Source organism: Pagrus pagrus (genome assembly GCF_965226575.1).
Source record: "Pagrus pagrus genome assembly, chromosome: 8".
In the NCBI taxonomy this organism is placed as follows: Eukaryota; Metazoa; Chordata; class Actinopteri; order Spariformes; family Sparidae; genus Pagrus; species Pagrus pagrus.
In genome coordinates this window covers 32,595,627-32,613,764 of record NC_140192.1, presented here as the reverse complement: position 1 = coordinate 32,613,764, position 18,138 = coordinate 32,595,627, and the positions used below count along the sequence as shown (strand labels likewise).

The 18,138-nt window shown below is 41.5% G+C and overlaps 1 protein-coding gene across 2 annotated transcripts; it reads right to left on the bottom strand.

The window, feature by feature from the left end:
- Positions 1-98: 98 nt before the first annotated feature.
- On the bottom strand, positions 99-16,819 carry dhfr (dihydrofolate reductase). Of its 2 annotated transcripts, XM_084360471.1 has the most exons (7): positions 16,369-16,819; positions 16,115-16,164; positions 5,759-5,864; positions 4,977-5,100; positions 2,804-2,919; positions 630-667; positions 99-458 (listed from the first exon to the last, which is right to left on the bottom strand). In XM_084360471.1, exons 1-7 carry the CDS (start codon positions 16,458-16,460, stop codon positions 448-450), a joined length of 537 nt encoding a protein of 178 aa, XP_084216597.1. In that variant the 5' UTR covers positions 16,461-16,819; the 3' UTR covers positions 99-447. The 2 variants fall into 2 exon arrangements, with proteins under 2 accessions (XP_084216597.1, XP_084216596.1); XM_084360470.1 differs by having other exon boundaries at positions 99-667; positions 16,369-16,816.
- Positions 16,820-18,138: the final 1,319 nt, after the last annotated feature.

Below are 18,138 nucleotides of genomic sequence, written 5' to 3'. Positions count from 1 at the left end.
TGATATCACTGGTACTACTGTATTGATTTTGAAAAGAAATATCCATTACCATTACTTGAGATCACAGGGAATCCAAAATATTAATGTCTGACACCAAGCTCTATTAAAGTTTTATTTAACTGCATCAATTGGAACAGTGTTTGTCAATTAGAAATAACTGGCAGATGGACTGGAACAAAGCTTCAAGTGGGAAACATGATGAGAATAACGATCTGATCACGATCAGAAGAAAAATCGTAGCTTTTTTTGTGTTCACATCAGAAAGGAACCACTGCAGTTTTCAAACAGAGACTAATCTATTCAGCTGGCCTTTCTGTAAAATGCCAAAGTTTATACTTTATATATATACTTATGATCATGTGAACAATAAATCCTATTTTCACAAATACAGAGGTTTCCGACCTGTAAATAACTCCGCAGTAGGAATCTTTGTGACCGAAATCAGTGTCAGTTCAACTCTGAGGGAAAAAAAAAATAATAATTAGAAAAAATAAAATACAACTCGGTATGACATCCTAGAATTGTACAGATCAACAGTATTTTCATCATTCTGGTGCCCATTTACAAAATCACAGTATTTCCTCATCAATGCTTGATGCTTTCATATACTTCAAATTTGTACTGGATACCATTCTCCTCCTGCAGCTCCTGTGGCACTCCTGGAAACCTGTTGGAGAAACAAGCCTTAATCCATGTTCCACCTGGTACGCCGCACATATACAGTCATGGTCAAAAGTTTACATACACTTGTAAAGAACATGTATACTGCAAAAAAAAAAGTCACCACCTGGATTTAACTAAGCAAAGAGGTAAGAGGCCCCCATTGGATAATCGCTGCAGTGATTATGTTTCATATTTTTTTTGTTTCAAGTTATTTAACCCTAACTGATGCAGTGAGTAGCTGTTCATTTGTTAAACAACCACGTCGGAAGACATATCCTGTGGTCCTGGATAAAATGATACTCTGCTTGATGCAGGCCAATAATTTGATCCTTCTGAAACAAAGAAAACAACTAAGGAGATTGCTGAAACTACTACAATTTGGCTAAGAACTGTCCAACACATTATTAAAACCTGGAAGGATAGCGGTGAACCAGGATCTTCAAGGAAGAAATGTGGTCTGAAAAAATCTTGAATGATCGTGATTGGAGATCACTTAAAAGTTTGGTGAAATCAAATCATAAAAAAAAAAAAAAAATCACCAGTAGAACTCACGGCTATGTTTAATAGTAGTAAAAGTAAAAGTAAGAGCACAATGCGAAGAGGACTCAAGGGATTTGGACTAAACATCCGTGTAGCCTTAAGAAAACCACTTATCAATGAAGCGATTCGGAAAGAAAGGTGTCAATATGTGAGAGCACAAAGATTGGACTCTGGAGCAATGGAAAAAGGTCATGTGCTATGATGAGTCGAGATTTAATCTGTTCCAGAGTGATTGGCGCATCAGGGTAAGAAGAGAGGTGGATGAAGTGATGCATCCATCATGCCTAGTGTTCCTACGGTACAAGCCTGTGGGGGCAGTGTTATGATCTGGGGTTGCTTCAATTGGTCAGGTCTAGGTTTAGCAACGTTATGTTCCCACAAAATGGTCACATTTTCAGGAGACCTTTAATAAATTAATTTTTTGAACCAAACTTCATTAATGTTTTTTCCGACAATGTAGTATGTGTTCCACTCATTCCATCAAAGAAAAGAGTTGTAGGAATCATTGAAACTCAAGACTGCCATGATATACATGTTCTTTACAAGTAAACTTTTGACAGAGACAGACAGACATAAATACATAGTTTCGCAAATCTCACTTCAGTTATGGTGCATATCAACTGGAGTAATTTAAAAAGACAATTCAAGTTTATTACAACTTGGGTCTCATTTTCCTCAGGTTAGTTAAACTTATTTGGCTGACAAAAACAGAGGAATTATGACCCAACATCCATTACAGTTTACAGAATCACTTCCTGCATCAACATCAATGTATTCACTTTAAATTTAACCTCAAAAGAAACTTGTTTGGATACCCCTTTTAAATTGATGGTTTGTTTCAAACCTGCCTGACTGAGAGTTTCTTCAGTGTTTCCAATACATTAATTTATTTGTGGTGGTCCGCCACAATATCAACATTGGCTGCCACATATTGATTTTCTATTTTTGGAGCCGCGCATCTCACTCACTCAAGACAGCGCACCCGTCAGTGAATAGCATGATGTTATATACTCAGATACAGTTGACAGCGGTGTGGTTTTTGGTCCGCCGATAAAACAAACTAACAAGAGGAGGAGGACTACTTAATGTGGTTGGCTTGACCGTAACTTCCTCTGCAAGGAAGACGGCTGGCCTCACTGTCGAGATCAAGCCCCGACAAAGAGCCCCAGGCCTTGAAGCCAGTTTTTGTCGTGGCCAAGCTGTGTAATTACATCGTCATAAGCTAAAATTGAAAGATGCGTCTGTAAAATGGTAATAAAAGCCTCACAACCCCCACGAAATGACTCATTTTACTGTCAGAATTTGGGCAATTTGGTCCAATAAAATTTGGAGAGTCTAGAAGAGCCGCCCGATTACATTTTATCACCCATCCAAGTTAGCTCGGTGCTAAACTGGAAGTTAGCCGACTTGGTCGGCGGAAGTCTTGAGTGCGCATGCTCTATGGCACCCCAGCTGGACAGCCACCACCACAATTAAAGTCTGTTTCTGTGGGAAACACTGTAATTGGCCCATCTGATGCCAAAACCAATAAATAAAGACTCAAGTTGTAATAAACCTAAATTTCCCACAAAAGTGCTCTAAACATGTGTGCTGATCTTACGCTGGCAGCAGGCAATATTTGTCTGGACTGATCTCAGGAAGGAACGTGTCACACTCAAACTGCTTCAGGATTTGTGTGACGAACAGTCTACTGGTCCTCGTGCTCTCCATCAACTCCTGGGTGGCCCAGAAAAACCAAAGCATAATTAGAGAAAGATGACATCTGTGTGTCTGCAAAAGTGTGTGTAATTTTAGCTCATGCTGAAGTTGTTCACCATGAGCATAATCAATAGCTGCAACCAGTATCAATTTAAAACATTACTTCATTGTTAATTTGTAGTCAGATAATCTACAGGTGCATCACCATAAATTAGAAGACTGTGGAAAAGTTAATTTATTTCAGTAATTCAATTTAAAAAGTGAAACTTGTATATATATTGTGATTAATTTCACACAAAGTGAAATATTACAGCCTTTATTTGTTTTAATCTTGATGATTATGGCTTACAGCTCATGAAAACCCAAAATTCAGTGTCTCAGAAAATTTGAATATTACATAAGACCAGTAAAAAAAGATTTTTTAAGACAGAAATGTCGGCCTTCTGAAAAGTAAGTTCTTGTATATGCACTCAGTACTTGGTTGGGGCTCCTTTTGCAATAATTACTGCATCAATGCGGCGTTGCATGGAGTCGATCAGCCTGTGGCACTGCTGAGGTGTTATGGAAGCCCAGGTTGCTTCAATAGCGGCCTTCAGCTCGTCTGCATTGCTGGGTCTCGTGTCTCATCTTCCTCTTGACAATACCCCATACATTTTCTATGGAGTTCAGGTCAGGCGAGTTTGCTGGCCAATCAAGCACAGTAATCTCATGGTCATTAAACCAGGTATTGGTACTTTTGGCAGTGTGGGAAGGTGCCAAGTCCTGCTGGAAAATGAAATCAGCTTGTCAGCAGAAGGAAGCATGAAGTGCTCCTTTCCTGGTAGACGGCTGCGTTGACTTTGGACTTGATAAAACACAGTGGACCAACACCAGAAGATGACATGGCTCCCCAAATCATCACTGACTGTGGAAACTTCACACTGGACTTCAAGCAACCTGGATTCTGTGCCTCTCCACTCTTCCTCCAGACTCTGGGACCTTGATGTCCAAATGAAATCCAAAATTTACTTTCATCTGAAAAGAGGACTTTGGACCACTGAGCGACAGACCAGTTCTTTTTCTCCTTAGCCCAGGTAAGACGCTTCTGACATTGTCTCTGGTTCAGGAGTGGCTCGACACGAGGAATGCGACAGTTGTAGCCAATGTCCTGGATACGTCTGTGCGTGGTGGCTCTTGATCAAATCAAATCAAATTTTATTTGTATAGCCCAAATTCACAAATCAGTTTGCCTCAGAGGGCTTTACAATCTGTACAGAGACGACACCCTCTGTCCTTCGACCCTTGATTCGAGTGAGGAAAAACTTGCCCCCCAAAAAAGGCCCTTTTGACTTGATGCACTGACTCCTGCCTCAGTCAACTCCTTTGTGAAGCTCCCCCAAATTTTTGAATGGCCTTTGCTTCACAATCCTCTCGAGGCTGCAGTTATCCCTGTTGCTTGTGCACCTTTTCCTACAACACTTTTTTCTTCCACTCAACTTTCTATGAATATGCTTGGATACAGCACTCTGAACAGCCAGCTTCTTTAGCAATGACCTTTTGAGGATTACCCTCCTTGTGGAGGGTGTCAATGACTGTCTTCTACACAACTGTCAAGTCAGCAGTCTTCCCCATGATTGTGAAGCCTACTGAATCAGACAGAGACCATTTAAAGGCTCAGGAAACCTTTGCAGGTGCTTTGGGTTAACTAGCTGATTAGAGTGTGACACCTTGAGTCTACAATATTGAACTTTTTCACAATATTCAAATTTTCTGGGATACTGAATTTTGGGTTTTCATGAGCTGTACGCCATAATAATCAAAATTAAAACAAATAAAGGCTGAAATATTTCACTTTGTGTGTAATGAATCTATATGAGTTTCACTTTTTAAATTGAATTATTGAAATAAATTCACTTTTCCACAATATTCTAATTTATTATCTTCAATGGTTATTTGAAAAGGGTTTTCCACCAAGACTTCAAAATAATGACAAAAATTCAAAACTGCACAATTAGAGCATCTGTGAACATTACATCAAATTAGCCAACAAAACTTTCTGAAACTTATTCACAGTGAGCACCCTGACTGTGCAGTACCTTATACAGAGAGCTGCCCCCTATAACCCAGATCTGATCAGCCTGATCTGCCAGCTCTGTGTCGACCAGACTAAGAGCTGAGCTGAAGTCTGCCGCCAGGTGGTGTGCTCCTGCAGGGGGCACTCTGGAGGAGGAATTGGCACTGATGTCAGTTCACTGTAACTGTGCAAAACTTGATGCTAAGCAACATTTAACTTAAGCACATTAAAGCTTTACATCAAGGTTTGGGCAATGAAACAACCTACTAACTGGCCATTATGTTACTTATTGACTTAAAGGGTCAGTTCACCCAAATTACTTAAGAACATATTCTAATAATAATCATCATAATCTATCCATGCAGACAATTTTGGTAAGCATTCACACTACTGTTCTTGTAAGCTTTATTATCCCGTCTTTTGTACAATTTTCGGTTGACTGAAGCTTCAGTAAGAAAGGCAGTGACAAACTGATGACAAGTCCAAAAAACAATAGAATGGTAGGAGAGATTTAATTAAAGGGGGAGAGGAGGGTGTGTGAGGAAGATGTGCTCTGTTGATTCAAATCCACCTCTTTCTCACTCAAAATAAAAATGAATGAGCTTTATTTTTAACGTTGTCTGCATGTGTTGGCCTTTCCTGTTCGGCTTCATGACTGTAGTTGGGAAGCACAGTGGAGATGTTTGTTTTCATCCAAAGCTTACCCAGTTCACAAATATATGTGAATGTGTCACTTTTCAGCCATGTATCTACAGTAGAACATTTAATTTGAAATGTTGTGTAGCAGTATTCACAGACACATACTTGCATTCCCTGCTGAGGACGATGTTGATCCTGTTGTTCAGAGGTCTGTTCTTGTCTGGGATGGAAAACCACGTCTTCCTGCCCATGATCACCACATTCTGCTTGCCTGTAGGACAGCAAGGTGAATTGAATTAATTCATTAGTTAGTGCTTAAAGCGCCTACTGCCAAACTGAGCACCACTAGTCGTCAGTTCAGCAACAGCATGTTAGACCAAAGGACACACAGAAGGAAGGAATAAAGTTACCCTATTGTAGACCATGTCAAGTGACTCAGGCAAATGAGAGGATGTGTATATTGGCTATTATTTGGCATATTTAGGTAACAAGGGGCTGGGGTGTAGTAAGTGCCTTTGCTGTGCTCCACGGGGCTGTTCTGTTGCCACACACATCACATCGGTACGCCATCTCAAGCAGGCTGTCCGCTGTCACACTGTCTTGCCATCCCAGCAGCACAGAGTGTTGCTGTAGATGCTTGTTCTATGGGAGACTCTTTCACGTGAGACACACACACACACACACACACACACACACACACACACACACACACACACACACACACACACACACACACACACACACACACACACACACACACACACACACACACACACACACACACACACACACACACACACACACACACACACGGGTGATCGATCTGCCTGGCATCGATTGATTCAGCACAGCAGCAGCGCGGTGGACAGCTCCCACTAAGAGCTTCTTAACCCCTTCAGACCCAGCGTCCATTGGAATGGACATGTCATATTTCTGTCTCTAAACCAATAAATACTCTGTAATTGAACGATGTCAGCAATGGTGGTTACTGATTGGATCCTGATTATCCAATCCCAATGATTTCATGACTTTGAGTAAGCTCTGAGAGAGTGACAGACATCAGACAAGACAAGTATGGCGGAGCGACTCAAGAGAGGGAAGAGTAAGTGCCCATTTTCAATAAAAAATATAAATTTATGTTCATGCTGGCCAAACAAATTTGCTCTCAGTATAATTTTAACTGTTACAAGTGATAATATTTGAAGTTATTTTGAACATATATCATATCATTAATTCATAGGATTTTTTCAAAGTCTGATGTCCATTGCAATGGACCGGGGGGAAGTCTTTTGTTTATTTTCCCGCGTTAGGCTAAGGCTAGCTAGCCTACAGTCCATTGCAATGGATCGTTTTGTGATCAATAAAAAGAGTGCAGGTAGAATATCTAGACCAAGACCCAGTCTCCCAGGGGGACAAAGATCACGTGACCTCGCATTTTGGATGTATTGTTGCATCGGCGCTGTCCGGCGCTGAATCTGTCACCTTTGCATGTGAAGCATTTTTTCGCCATTGCCTTGTGGTCACTTGTATTAGGCTCAACTATTTTTACGCGAGTCGCGCAAATAAATTGTACAGGAAGACATGATCACACACTTTCTTATGCTGCTGCTGAGTGTGTGTGTGCCTTCACTTAGGAACCAACTTTCTATGTCACTGTCACTCTGCTCAAGTGAGCCACCCCCCCTCTCTTTGAGGGAGAGGAGGAAAGAGTCCGGTCGAGGAAGGACCGGACCGCAGACCGGACCGCAGAATACTTCCACTTCTTCCCTGCTCGGACTCTTTCCTCCTCGCCCTCAAACATACCTCCTCCTCTGACAAGAAACACACATGAAGACGAACTTTAAAACATGCCGGGAACGACGGCTATTGCTAATTGCTAATGCTAGTGCTAACTAGAGCTGTTATAATGCTAGTGTTGTTCATGAATGTCCGGACAGATAGCGACGTTAACGTCATGACGTCGGTGTGAATGTCATTCTTATATTAGAGTTTGTGTGTGTGTGTGTGTGTGTGTGTGTGTGTGGAGCTCAGCTCCCATTGACTCATGTAACTAAACATGGTGAGCACACTACTGGTGAATGATTTTATAATAATAATTATAATAATAATTTTAATTCGCGTTTGGTGTGAACGCACCATTAGTGTCAGTTTATAAAGAAACAAAATACCTGTAAGCTTTCCGTAGGTAAAGTATGGTGTCACAGTTTATGTATTCATGAGTATAACATTTTAAATATATATATTTTTGTACATAATGTTCTTGTAGAGTATAAAGTCGAAGACTTCCTTGAACGTCTCGTAGATGGAGAGTTATCCGAACTTGACTCCTTGAATTCAGAAAATGAGGAGGATGGTGAGGATAGTGAGATAGACGGTAAGTTTAGAAATTAAGAGTGTTTTTGATTCTTAGTATGTGGTTTTCATCAATTTAATGTCTTATATCTAAGATCTAAATGGAATTCATAAGAGTTCAAGAGTGAGAATACATAAAATCAGTTAAAATGTGATTGTTTTGTTATTAGATTCAGAGAGGGACAGTGGAGAGGTTACTTGCATGCCAGAAGAACTTGATATGGCAGATGAGATTGAGATAGAGGAGACAAACAGTGTAGTGACAGAGCAGGACAGGAGCAGGACAGAGGAGGACAGGAGGAGATGACAGTAACCAGGAAGGAAGTAATCAAGTGGCGTCACAGGCCGTTCACTACAATCATGGACACTTCCTTTGAGAATCCTCCAATTGATGAAAAATATCCCATGAGACCCTATGAATACTTCAAACAGTATATACCAGATGAGATCTTTAATTTGATGGCCGACAACACAAATGTTTATGCCATGCAAAGTGGTACACTAAGATTCAAACCGACAAGTCCAGGAGAGATCAGAACCCTAATCGGTCTCCACCTTGCTATGGGAGTGATGAAGATGCCAAGAGTCTCCATGTACTGGGAAGCTGGGATGGACATTGGTATTTTTCAAAACACCATGCCCCGTGACAGATTCTTCCAGCTCCGGTCACATTTGCATTTGGTGAACAATTTGGAGAAGCCGGCTGAGAACAATGATGTGTTTTTCAAGGTGCGTCCTCTCTATGATGCCATACGCAGTAGATGCTTGGAGCTTCCACTAGAGGAGAACCTTTGCGTGGATGAACAAATGGTGCCATTTCGCGGAACTCTGTCCGTCAAGCAATATATCAAAGGCAAGCCACACCCATGGGGGGTGAAAATTTACTTCCTGTGTGGGAAAAGTGGCATGGCCTATGACTTCCTGCTGCACCAAGGCACTACAATGGAGCTATCACAACAGCACAGGAAGCAGCTGGGACTTGGAGCTGGAGTGGTGTACCATCTTAGCCAGCGAATCACAGAGGCCAACCACAAGTTGTACTTTGACAATTATTTCACAACGTACAAAATTCTGGAGCTGCTGACTGAGAGGAAAATTCATGCCGCTGGGACAGCAAGGGTCTCTCGCTTTGCCAGGCCTCCTCTACAGTCTGACAAAGAGATGGCCAAAAAGCCACGAGGAAGCTGTGATGAAGTTGTAAGCCGTGATGGTAAGGTGGCAATGGTCAAATGGCATGACAACAGACCAGTTGTCATGGCCTCCAACTTCGTTGGTGTTGGCAGAATGAATGATGTGCAGCGGTGGGACAAAAGAAGGCCCAATTTGTGATGGTGTCGCGTCCAGAGGTGGTTAAGCTGTACAATGAAGCAATGGGCGGCGTTGACCTGCTTGATCAACTTGTCAGTCTGTACCGTACAGAAATTCGGTCAAAAAAGTGGACCCTGAGAATGATCACACATGCTTTTGACATGGCTGTGGTCAACAGTTGGTTGGAGTACAGGCTGGATGCCAAGAGGGCCAATATCCAGACCAAAGACATCCAGGATCTCCTCCATTTCAAGATGAATGTGGCCCAGTGTCTGGTGAGAGTCCATAAAACAGTGGCAGCAAAACGTGGAAGACCCAGTATGTCTCCAGAACCACAGCGTGTCCCCCAAAGACCAGCTCACAGACCAGTCCAGGATGTAAGGCCTCTACCTGAAGTGCAGTATGACATGGTTGACAACATGCCAAATTATGATGAGAAGAAAGACGCTACCAGATGCAAGATGCCATACTGTACAGGAAAGACACACGTCTTTTGTGACAAGTGCAAGATCCACCTGTGCTTTGTGCCACACCGAAACTGCTTCAAGGCTGCTCATCGAAAATGAGATTACATGAAAACATCCACAAGCTGATGTTTTCTGAAGTTCAAGTTCATCCCTCATCATTCCAGTTCCATTCCAAGTAAACATGTTATCAGTTCATAAGCCTACTATAAAAAGTACAGCTATGTGTTGGAAGCTCCATGACAGTTCCATGAAGGATAGTTTTTTCAGGTAATCTTATCTACAATCATACATCTATTGTGTCCATGTGCATGTTCAGATTGCCTCATGGCATTTCCCTCTCTTCTTGCAGGCTCTGTGTTTTCCTGTTGATGACCTCACTGCTGTTACCTACCCACGCTGTGATACACCTATCAAGTTCATGTGCATGTTCAGAACTGTACACAGACTCAAAAACATCCAGTTCCAGATGTTTAGGTCATACCTGATTGAATACTATGTGGAAAAACTCAGCCTTATTTTTCTTAAGTTTTTATGTCATTTTATGCCCATCTTGTCCTGACGTCCATTGGAATGGACATGAAAAAATACTATTAAAAACATGAGTTAGCAAAAATGTTTTTTTTTCACTTTTTATGTTGGAGAGGAGTCAGAACCAGTTTTAAAAAATTTTTTGCCCAGCAGAAAAAATGCAGGTCTGAAGGGGTTAAGAAGCTTCTGATCTTAAGGTTCTCCTAAGAAGGCAGTTAAGAACGCATCTGGGAAACACCCGTATCTTAGCGCTCCTTCTTAGCCGAACCCTTCTTAAGAGCCTTCTTAAGTCCTTAAGAACGATCGAATCTGGGAAACGCGGCCAATGCTGTTATGTTCCTTAAATGGCCTGAATTAGTTATCAAAGTTTCATTTTCTTAACAATAAAGATGCCGTGTTCATCCATTCTAGCTCTCTTATAACTGCATTATAAAATAACTTCAAATCAAATCCTTAATCATTAATAAAAGTGCGTGTCCAGAAGCCTGTATGTCTGTATCTCGTATTGGATCGATTGCTCCATCTACTGGATGAAAGTGGAACACACAACAACTACGCGAGGCGTCAAAGTACGCGGAGTGTTGCGCACGGTGCAGATCAACTTCCGGTCGCACATCAGAAACTGCGACCGCACGTGTGTGTGAACGCGTAACAACATTTGTCAAACAGTGACAGACAGACGTGCGCACGCTGCTTCATACGTACGCAGCTTTGTCATTTCCGCCTACATGTGAGCGTGTGACAAAAATGTTCAATTATCTTCATGCAAGCGTTCGCAAAAAACGCATGAATGTTACGCGTAGTCACTGCGCGTCGTGTGACTACCGGCGTGCAGCAGTCATCACGCGTGAATGTGCGCGTGAACGGGGGACCATTATAAGTCAATGAGGAAACTACATTACACGTCAGGCGCTGCTCGCTGCACAGGCGTCAAAGCACGCACGTGTGACACGTTCAGTTGATAGGTGCGCACGCATTATGACACGATTCTACCGCCACACACACACACACACACACACACACACACACACACACCGAATATTCTAAATTGAAATATATATTCGAATATTTAAAAAAACGGATATTCGACTGTGGAAAAAAAAAACACATCGACGGCTGCTTTGCGAGTGGGTGCACTGCATGACGGGTCAGGGACAGGTCACTTGTACAGCGTCACTCACTGCTGAAAGTGAGACGCGACAAAAGCCGTGGCAGATGCAGATGGCAGAGAGAAAAACTAATCGGCAGAAAGTTCAGAGCCCAACTCAGCAGCAGAGAGAGTGGTTTGGACTCCAAGCAACCTAAAAAGCCCCATTTGGAAATACTTTGGTATGCTAGCTGTGTAAGCTACAGTTAGCTTACCATTCCACCACTAGCAACATGAGGGGAGTTTGCGCATAGAGAGAGAGGGGGGCGAGCGAGAGAGAGGTCTACGGTCCTAAAAGTTTTACGGTATAGGCCATTAGTTCATTTACTTATTTTGTAATGTGCAGGTATGTTTTCAAAGACTTGTTAAAACTAAAAAACAAATACCTATACAAGTAGTTATGTCTCGTTGTATTAGTTTGTCCTCCTGTTATTGACATAATGCGCAAATCTAGATATTCGAATGGTTCGAACTCATGTGGTTTTTTTAGATCAAATATTCGAAAGTCATTTTGGAGCAATTTTGACAGCCCTAACACACACACACACACACACACACACATATATATATACATATATACACATATTGTTGGAGCCTATTGATTCTTTGTATTAATTATTTGGAAAATGGTATATGGTAATGGTATAAAATAATGCTAATGATAAGGAGGACTATTCAGGATATATATTGTACATGAATTATTATTTATTATGATCGTTTTGCTGCTCAGGTCCCTCCTCCTAGTCAGGCCATCCTCCTCCTGTGATTAGGGAGAGAGGACAGCTGTTTTTTCCTTTGTCTGCTTTTTGTGTTGAAGGAGTGAGGAGTGAAACAGTTTATCAACCACTAAATTACGTTTTTTATTTGCTCATTGTTTGAAGTCAACCCGGAGAATATTTCTGTTTATCTAAATTCAAAACCTTTTTGTTGAAACTTGAAACATCTCCGGGAGTGCTTATTATTTAGCGAGTCGTAGACCTCCTCCTCAGGAACTACTCTGATATTTTTTGAATCCAAGAGTAGCCATAACAAGTTGATAAACTCCACTGAAGACTCGAAGGAAAGTGGAGAGTCGGCAGATCAAGTCAATCACTCGCCGACAGATGAAGAAAGCAGCCGGCGGGCTGTGAGTAAAATCAGCTGATCAACTTTATGAATGAATGTGCCGTTGGGCTACAAAGAAACAATCGAACACTATGGCAGGCAAAGTTGTGGATTGCGGATTGCAATAAAACGGGGACGTTGGAAGGATGTCTAAGGATGAACTAAACGGAAATGAAAGGAATTTGTGTGGTTATTTGTAATGATGTCTGACACACCTGAGACCGCAACCGAGTCTGAGGACATGCTGAAATCGTGCATTGCTTCGGGCAGAGGCAGATTGGGAGCATGCACAAGGAGGACAAACAAAATAAAGGCTTTGATGACTGATGTTGGAAATGTTGATAAAGTCAATGACACATTTGAAGCGTTTAAAGGAGCTGTGGATGAATTTTAAATGCTCACAAATCTGTGCAAGAGCTCTTATCAGAGGAGGAAAAGGAAAATGATACTATGACTGGTGTGAACCCAGAATAACTAACCTGAATTATTTCATAAAAGATGTTGAAACATGGAATAGAGAAATTGCACAATCAAAAGTTGGACCACTGGACAGCATGTCAAATGTGTCACACAAATCAAAGTCTTCCACTTCAACTGGATCATCAACCTCCAGATCTTCCTCAGTCTCCTCAGAGTTAAAAAAGGCCAAAGCGGAACAAGCTGCTGTGATGGCTCGAGCTGCTGCATTGAAAGAAAAACACACTTTGCAACTGGAGGAAAAAAAAACTGAAATCAAAGATGGAGCAAATGGAGTTGGAAGCAGACCTTGCAGCATCAACCGCTAAAATAAAAATCCTTCAAAGTGATGAGGTGGATCAGGAAGCTCCGGGTGATGGCATGAAGGAGTATTATGACTCTCACCATGAACCAGAAACAATGGAGAGCAATGTGGAATTTGTGCACATAGGTGCAATACCCAAAACTCCACTTCACCTAACCATCTTAAAGGGGAACTATCGTTTTTTACAACCTGGACCTTATTTCTAGCATAAAATACGATCATTTACTCACCCAGATAAGTTTGGTGTCATTTGGAGGCGTTTTTCCATATAATGCGAGTGATTGGGGCACCGAAGCGCAGCCTCTATATAACGCATTATCTGCCGCGAAACTAGTTCATTTCACCAATATTTTGTTATGATACGCTAGTGCTATTCCCCTCTGAGTCCGGGGTTGCCCGTTATCAACATCCGGGGTCTGTAGGTTGACCTACTAACCTCTGACCTGGATGATGTCATCTCTGAAAGCCGCGCGCACCCGCGACAGCCGGCTTGTTTACCTGTAGTTTGCTACTGCTAGTTTTTTGCAACATGGCTGAATATTTTTCCGATTCTGAGGTGGCAGACAATGACTTTGTTTATGATGGACGTCCTTACCGTTTTGAGCCAGAGTACACGGATGAGGAGCTTGTTGAAAGGAGGATGCGGAGGCAGAGAGAGGAACAGCTGGCCAAAGAACAACAAACGGCTGCGGCTAGGCTAAACGGCTAGGTCAACCTACAGACCCCAGATGTTGATAACAGGCAACTCAGAGGGGAATAGCACTAGCGTATCATAACAAAATATTGGTGAAATGAACTAGTTTCGCGGCAGATACTGCGTTATATAGAGGCTGCGCTTCAGTGCCCCAATCACTCGCATTATATGGATATACACGGCGCTCCACTGGATCTAATTTCGTCCGAACGACTCCAAATGACACCAAAGTTATCTGGGTGAGTAAATGATCGTATTTTATGCTAGAAATAAGGTCCAGGTTGTAAAAAACAGTAGTTCCCCTTTAAGTCTACACAGACCTCCACCGAGGGGTACCAACACACCAGAAAATAAACCGCAAAACAAGAATCTAACTGAAAAACACAAAACCGAAACTGCAAATCATAATCACACCATAACTCATGCTGTAAAAGATGACTTAGATGTGCTTGTTAATGCTGCTCATGATAACTTGGATGTGGTTATTCGAAGACAAAATGACACAGCAGAACTCATTGTCTCACAGCAAAACCTGTCTCTGTTATCTGCAAGAGAGATTTCTGTTTGATGGTAACCCATTGGCATAGCAGTCTTTTATCCATGCATTTGAACACTTGATTGAAGACTACAAATAATCAGGACAGACTCTACTATCTTGAGCAGTATATATATTCATTCATTTATTTATTTATTTGGGGTGTAACAATACATGTATTTGTATTGAATTGTTTTGGTACAGGACGTTCGGTTCGGTACAGGGCTGTGCACGGGTGAGTTTCCAGAACAGAAGTTGCGTGTGTTTATTTTCTGCCTGCAGCTACACGTGCAGCCCGTTTACATCATGGCTAACGCTAGCGCGAAACCAGAGCTTGAAGACCCTCCCTTGTCGCTTAAGTCTCCTGCTTGGGAACACTTCGGCTTCCTGGTTAAATATTGCAACGGAGAAAGACAAGTCCGGCACGGCGCAGTTCCGCCGAACAGCTGGAGAAACGAAACCGAGGAATTCCCGTGATAATTACATAATCACACACGACTACAGTTATACGTGTTATAAACATAACAACACGAAGTGTTCCCGACTGAAGGATTAGAAGAAGAGCGCCTATTTGTCTCTTTTTTGAGGTTTTTGTGCTTGTATCAACGCGGAGTGTTTTATTTTGAAAATCAACCAGCTGTATTGTTGTTGTTTCGTGTCAGACTTCCTGTCTGCTCTGTGCTAAATTCAGCTGAATTTCTGTGTTGTGCCGCGGCACTTAAAACGGCACCACCCAAGTGTGAATATCACAAGAAAAAAAAATGACCTTAGTGCAAACGCAGCTGACTTTGGCAATCAAGCAGCCTCTCCCTACAACTCAGCCCGTATGAACACACCAGTGCAAACCTGGCAGAGGGACTTAAAGAGACAGTGAAAATACTTTATTTAACTTATTACCAGGCAGCACTTTATAACAGTATTCTATTTTTTTTTTTTTTTTTTCATATTTTGTATAATGTTACAATAAGTTGTTGGTTTACAAAAGTTCAGAATAAACAACAAGCAAATTTATGTTTTGCATTGTATGTGTGTGTGTATATATACATATATATATATATATATATATATATATATATATATATATATATATATATATATATATGTGTGTGTGTGTGTGTGTGTGTGTGTGTGTGTGTGTATATATATAAATATATATATATATAAATATATATATACACACATATACAAATATACACACACATTGTTTACTGCATAATTCCATATATGTTCCTTCATAGTCTGGATGTCTTCAGTATTGATCTACAAGGTAGAGGTGTGTCCAAACTTTTGACTAGTAGTGTATAATGTTTATATATTGTAATATATATTATAAGTTCAACTGCTTTGTGTAAATGTGCTTGAGCCTATTTTTAAACATCATAGTAAGCGGATATCATGCCAGTGGCTCAGGCAACCCTTCCCTCTAGAAGTAGAAATGGTTTTGACCTGCCTACAGTTTGGAGCGGTCCATATTGATTGATATGTATGCTGACACAATGCAGGACAATAAAATCAGCAAATACCCTCTAAACTGGCATTTTTTATTATACTTCATGCACGGACCTGGTTCACTTTACTTAAGCCCCAAACAAGGTGAACTTTTACCTTTCACAGATGGAGTCGCTGTCATCGTTCTGAAGTGTTTGAATTCATTACTAAAAAAAGAGAAAACATTAAATTGTTGACAACGTTAAAACATTTGTAGTGCTACCACGCGACCTACAATGTCTCGTTAATGTCTCTTTATCGTGTAAACACTAATGCTGACCTCGAGCTCCAAACAGCTAAATGAAGCTTACTGAGGGTTTTATTGTTTCCACATTAAGAAAGTCAACTAACCTTCTTTCAACGTGACTTACTTGAGTCTGACAGGATGCCAGGGCAGGTTTCCATTGTTCCCGATACCCAGGTTAGGACACACTGCCACGATACCATTCACAATGCGGGACATTGTAAGAGAGGACACAGTGGACAAATGTGCTGTTTTTGTTGTCTATCGCCACAGATTCCCGCCTGCAACTTCTTCTTCTTCTCTAATTTAATGGCGGATCGCAAACCAACGTGTAAAGGTGCATACCGCCACCTACTGTACCGGAGTGTGTAGCCTCACCGGCAGATTCCACTGGATACGATACGGCTGCGTTACGGCTCCGCCACGGCGGCGGAGCTGATCCGTAGCACTTTAGTCTATGTGTTAACTTCCACCAGGTCCGCTGCGCTGCGTGTCTGCTGCGTGCCAGCTCCGGCAGTCCGCAGCCCTGCGGAGCAGATACGCAGGACTTCTATTCTGGCGGACGCCGCAACACAACGCAGCAATTCAGCCGAATTTAGCACAGAGCAGACAGGAAGTCAGACACGAAACAACAACAACAAATCCGGTTGATTTTCAAAATAAAACACTCCGTGTTGATACAAACACAAAAACCTCAAAAAAGAGACAAATACAAGCTCTTCTTCTAATCCGTCGGTCGGGAACACTTCGTGTTGTTGTGTTTATAGCACATACATATAACTGCGTTCGTGTGTGATTATGTAATTATCGCGGGAATTCCTCGGTTTCGTTTCTCCAGCTGATCGGCGGAGCTGCGCCGTGGCGGACTCAAAACGCAACTGGTGGGGGTTGCCGGTCGAAGACGACGGAGCACAATCGTACCGGGGCCGTAACGCAGCCGTACCGTAGCTGTACCGTATCCAGTGGAATCTGCGGGTCAGGTTACATTCTCCAAGTAAATTATTGGTAATTTTGCAAATAATTTTTAACCAAGAGTCCAATATTACCCTCATTTATTTTCATCCATTCTGGTCCACATTTGGTACTGGAAATGTACATGGAGGAACATTACCCCAAACAACATTTGGCCCATACTCTAATTTATTTATACCATATTCTTCTGCCACTGAACTAATATGCCATTCAAATCCTTTACCTTTTCGCTGCTGTGAGTATTCCCAGCAATCACTTATTACCTTAGTTGCAGGTTGTTCCTCTCCAGATCCCTTTAACTTAACCTAATAAGCCAATGCCAACTTTGTGCGTCTTAGATGTAATGGTAGTTCATTAGCTGCCACCAGTAGTGCATTCGTAAAAGTATTTTTAACTGCACCAATACTGAGTCTTAGAGCTCTAAACTGAATTCAGTCTAGTTTTTCAAAGATGCTCTTTGTTGCTGCTCCATATACCATACATCCATAGTCCATACATGCCCGTAATAAAGCTCTATAAATATCCAACAGTGATTGCTTATCTGCTCCTCACTCATAACCAGATACTGAACATAGCATAGAATAGTTAATCGTGTCCTGGAGCTGTATATCCACTTCCCTCTAATACCATTTTAGACTTATGTAATGTAATATCCATATCAAGAGATGAACCATTACCATCCTTCTTCTTTGTTAAATCATTATTTTCTTTGAATGTTTCTCTAAATGTCATCTTTTTGTTGTTTATGGATCTCATCTAACTGGCTTCCATTATGTACACTTACAAACTTCCTACCCAATAAATCAGCTTTTTGCCTGTTTGTAATTGCCAGATATTCTCCATTTACCAGCTATGGAATTTGAACAGATATCCTTATTCCACTCATCTTTTTAACCATTGCCAAAATGTCATTAAGTTTAATTTC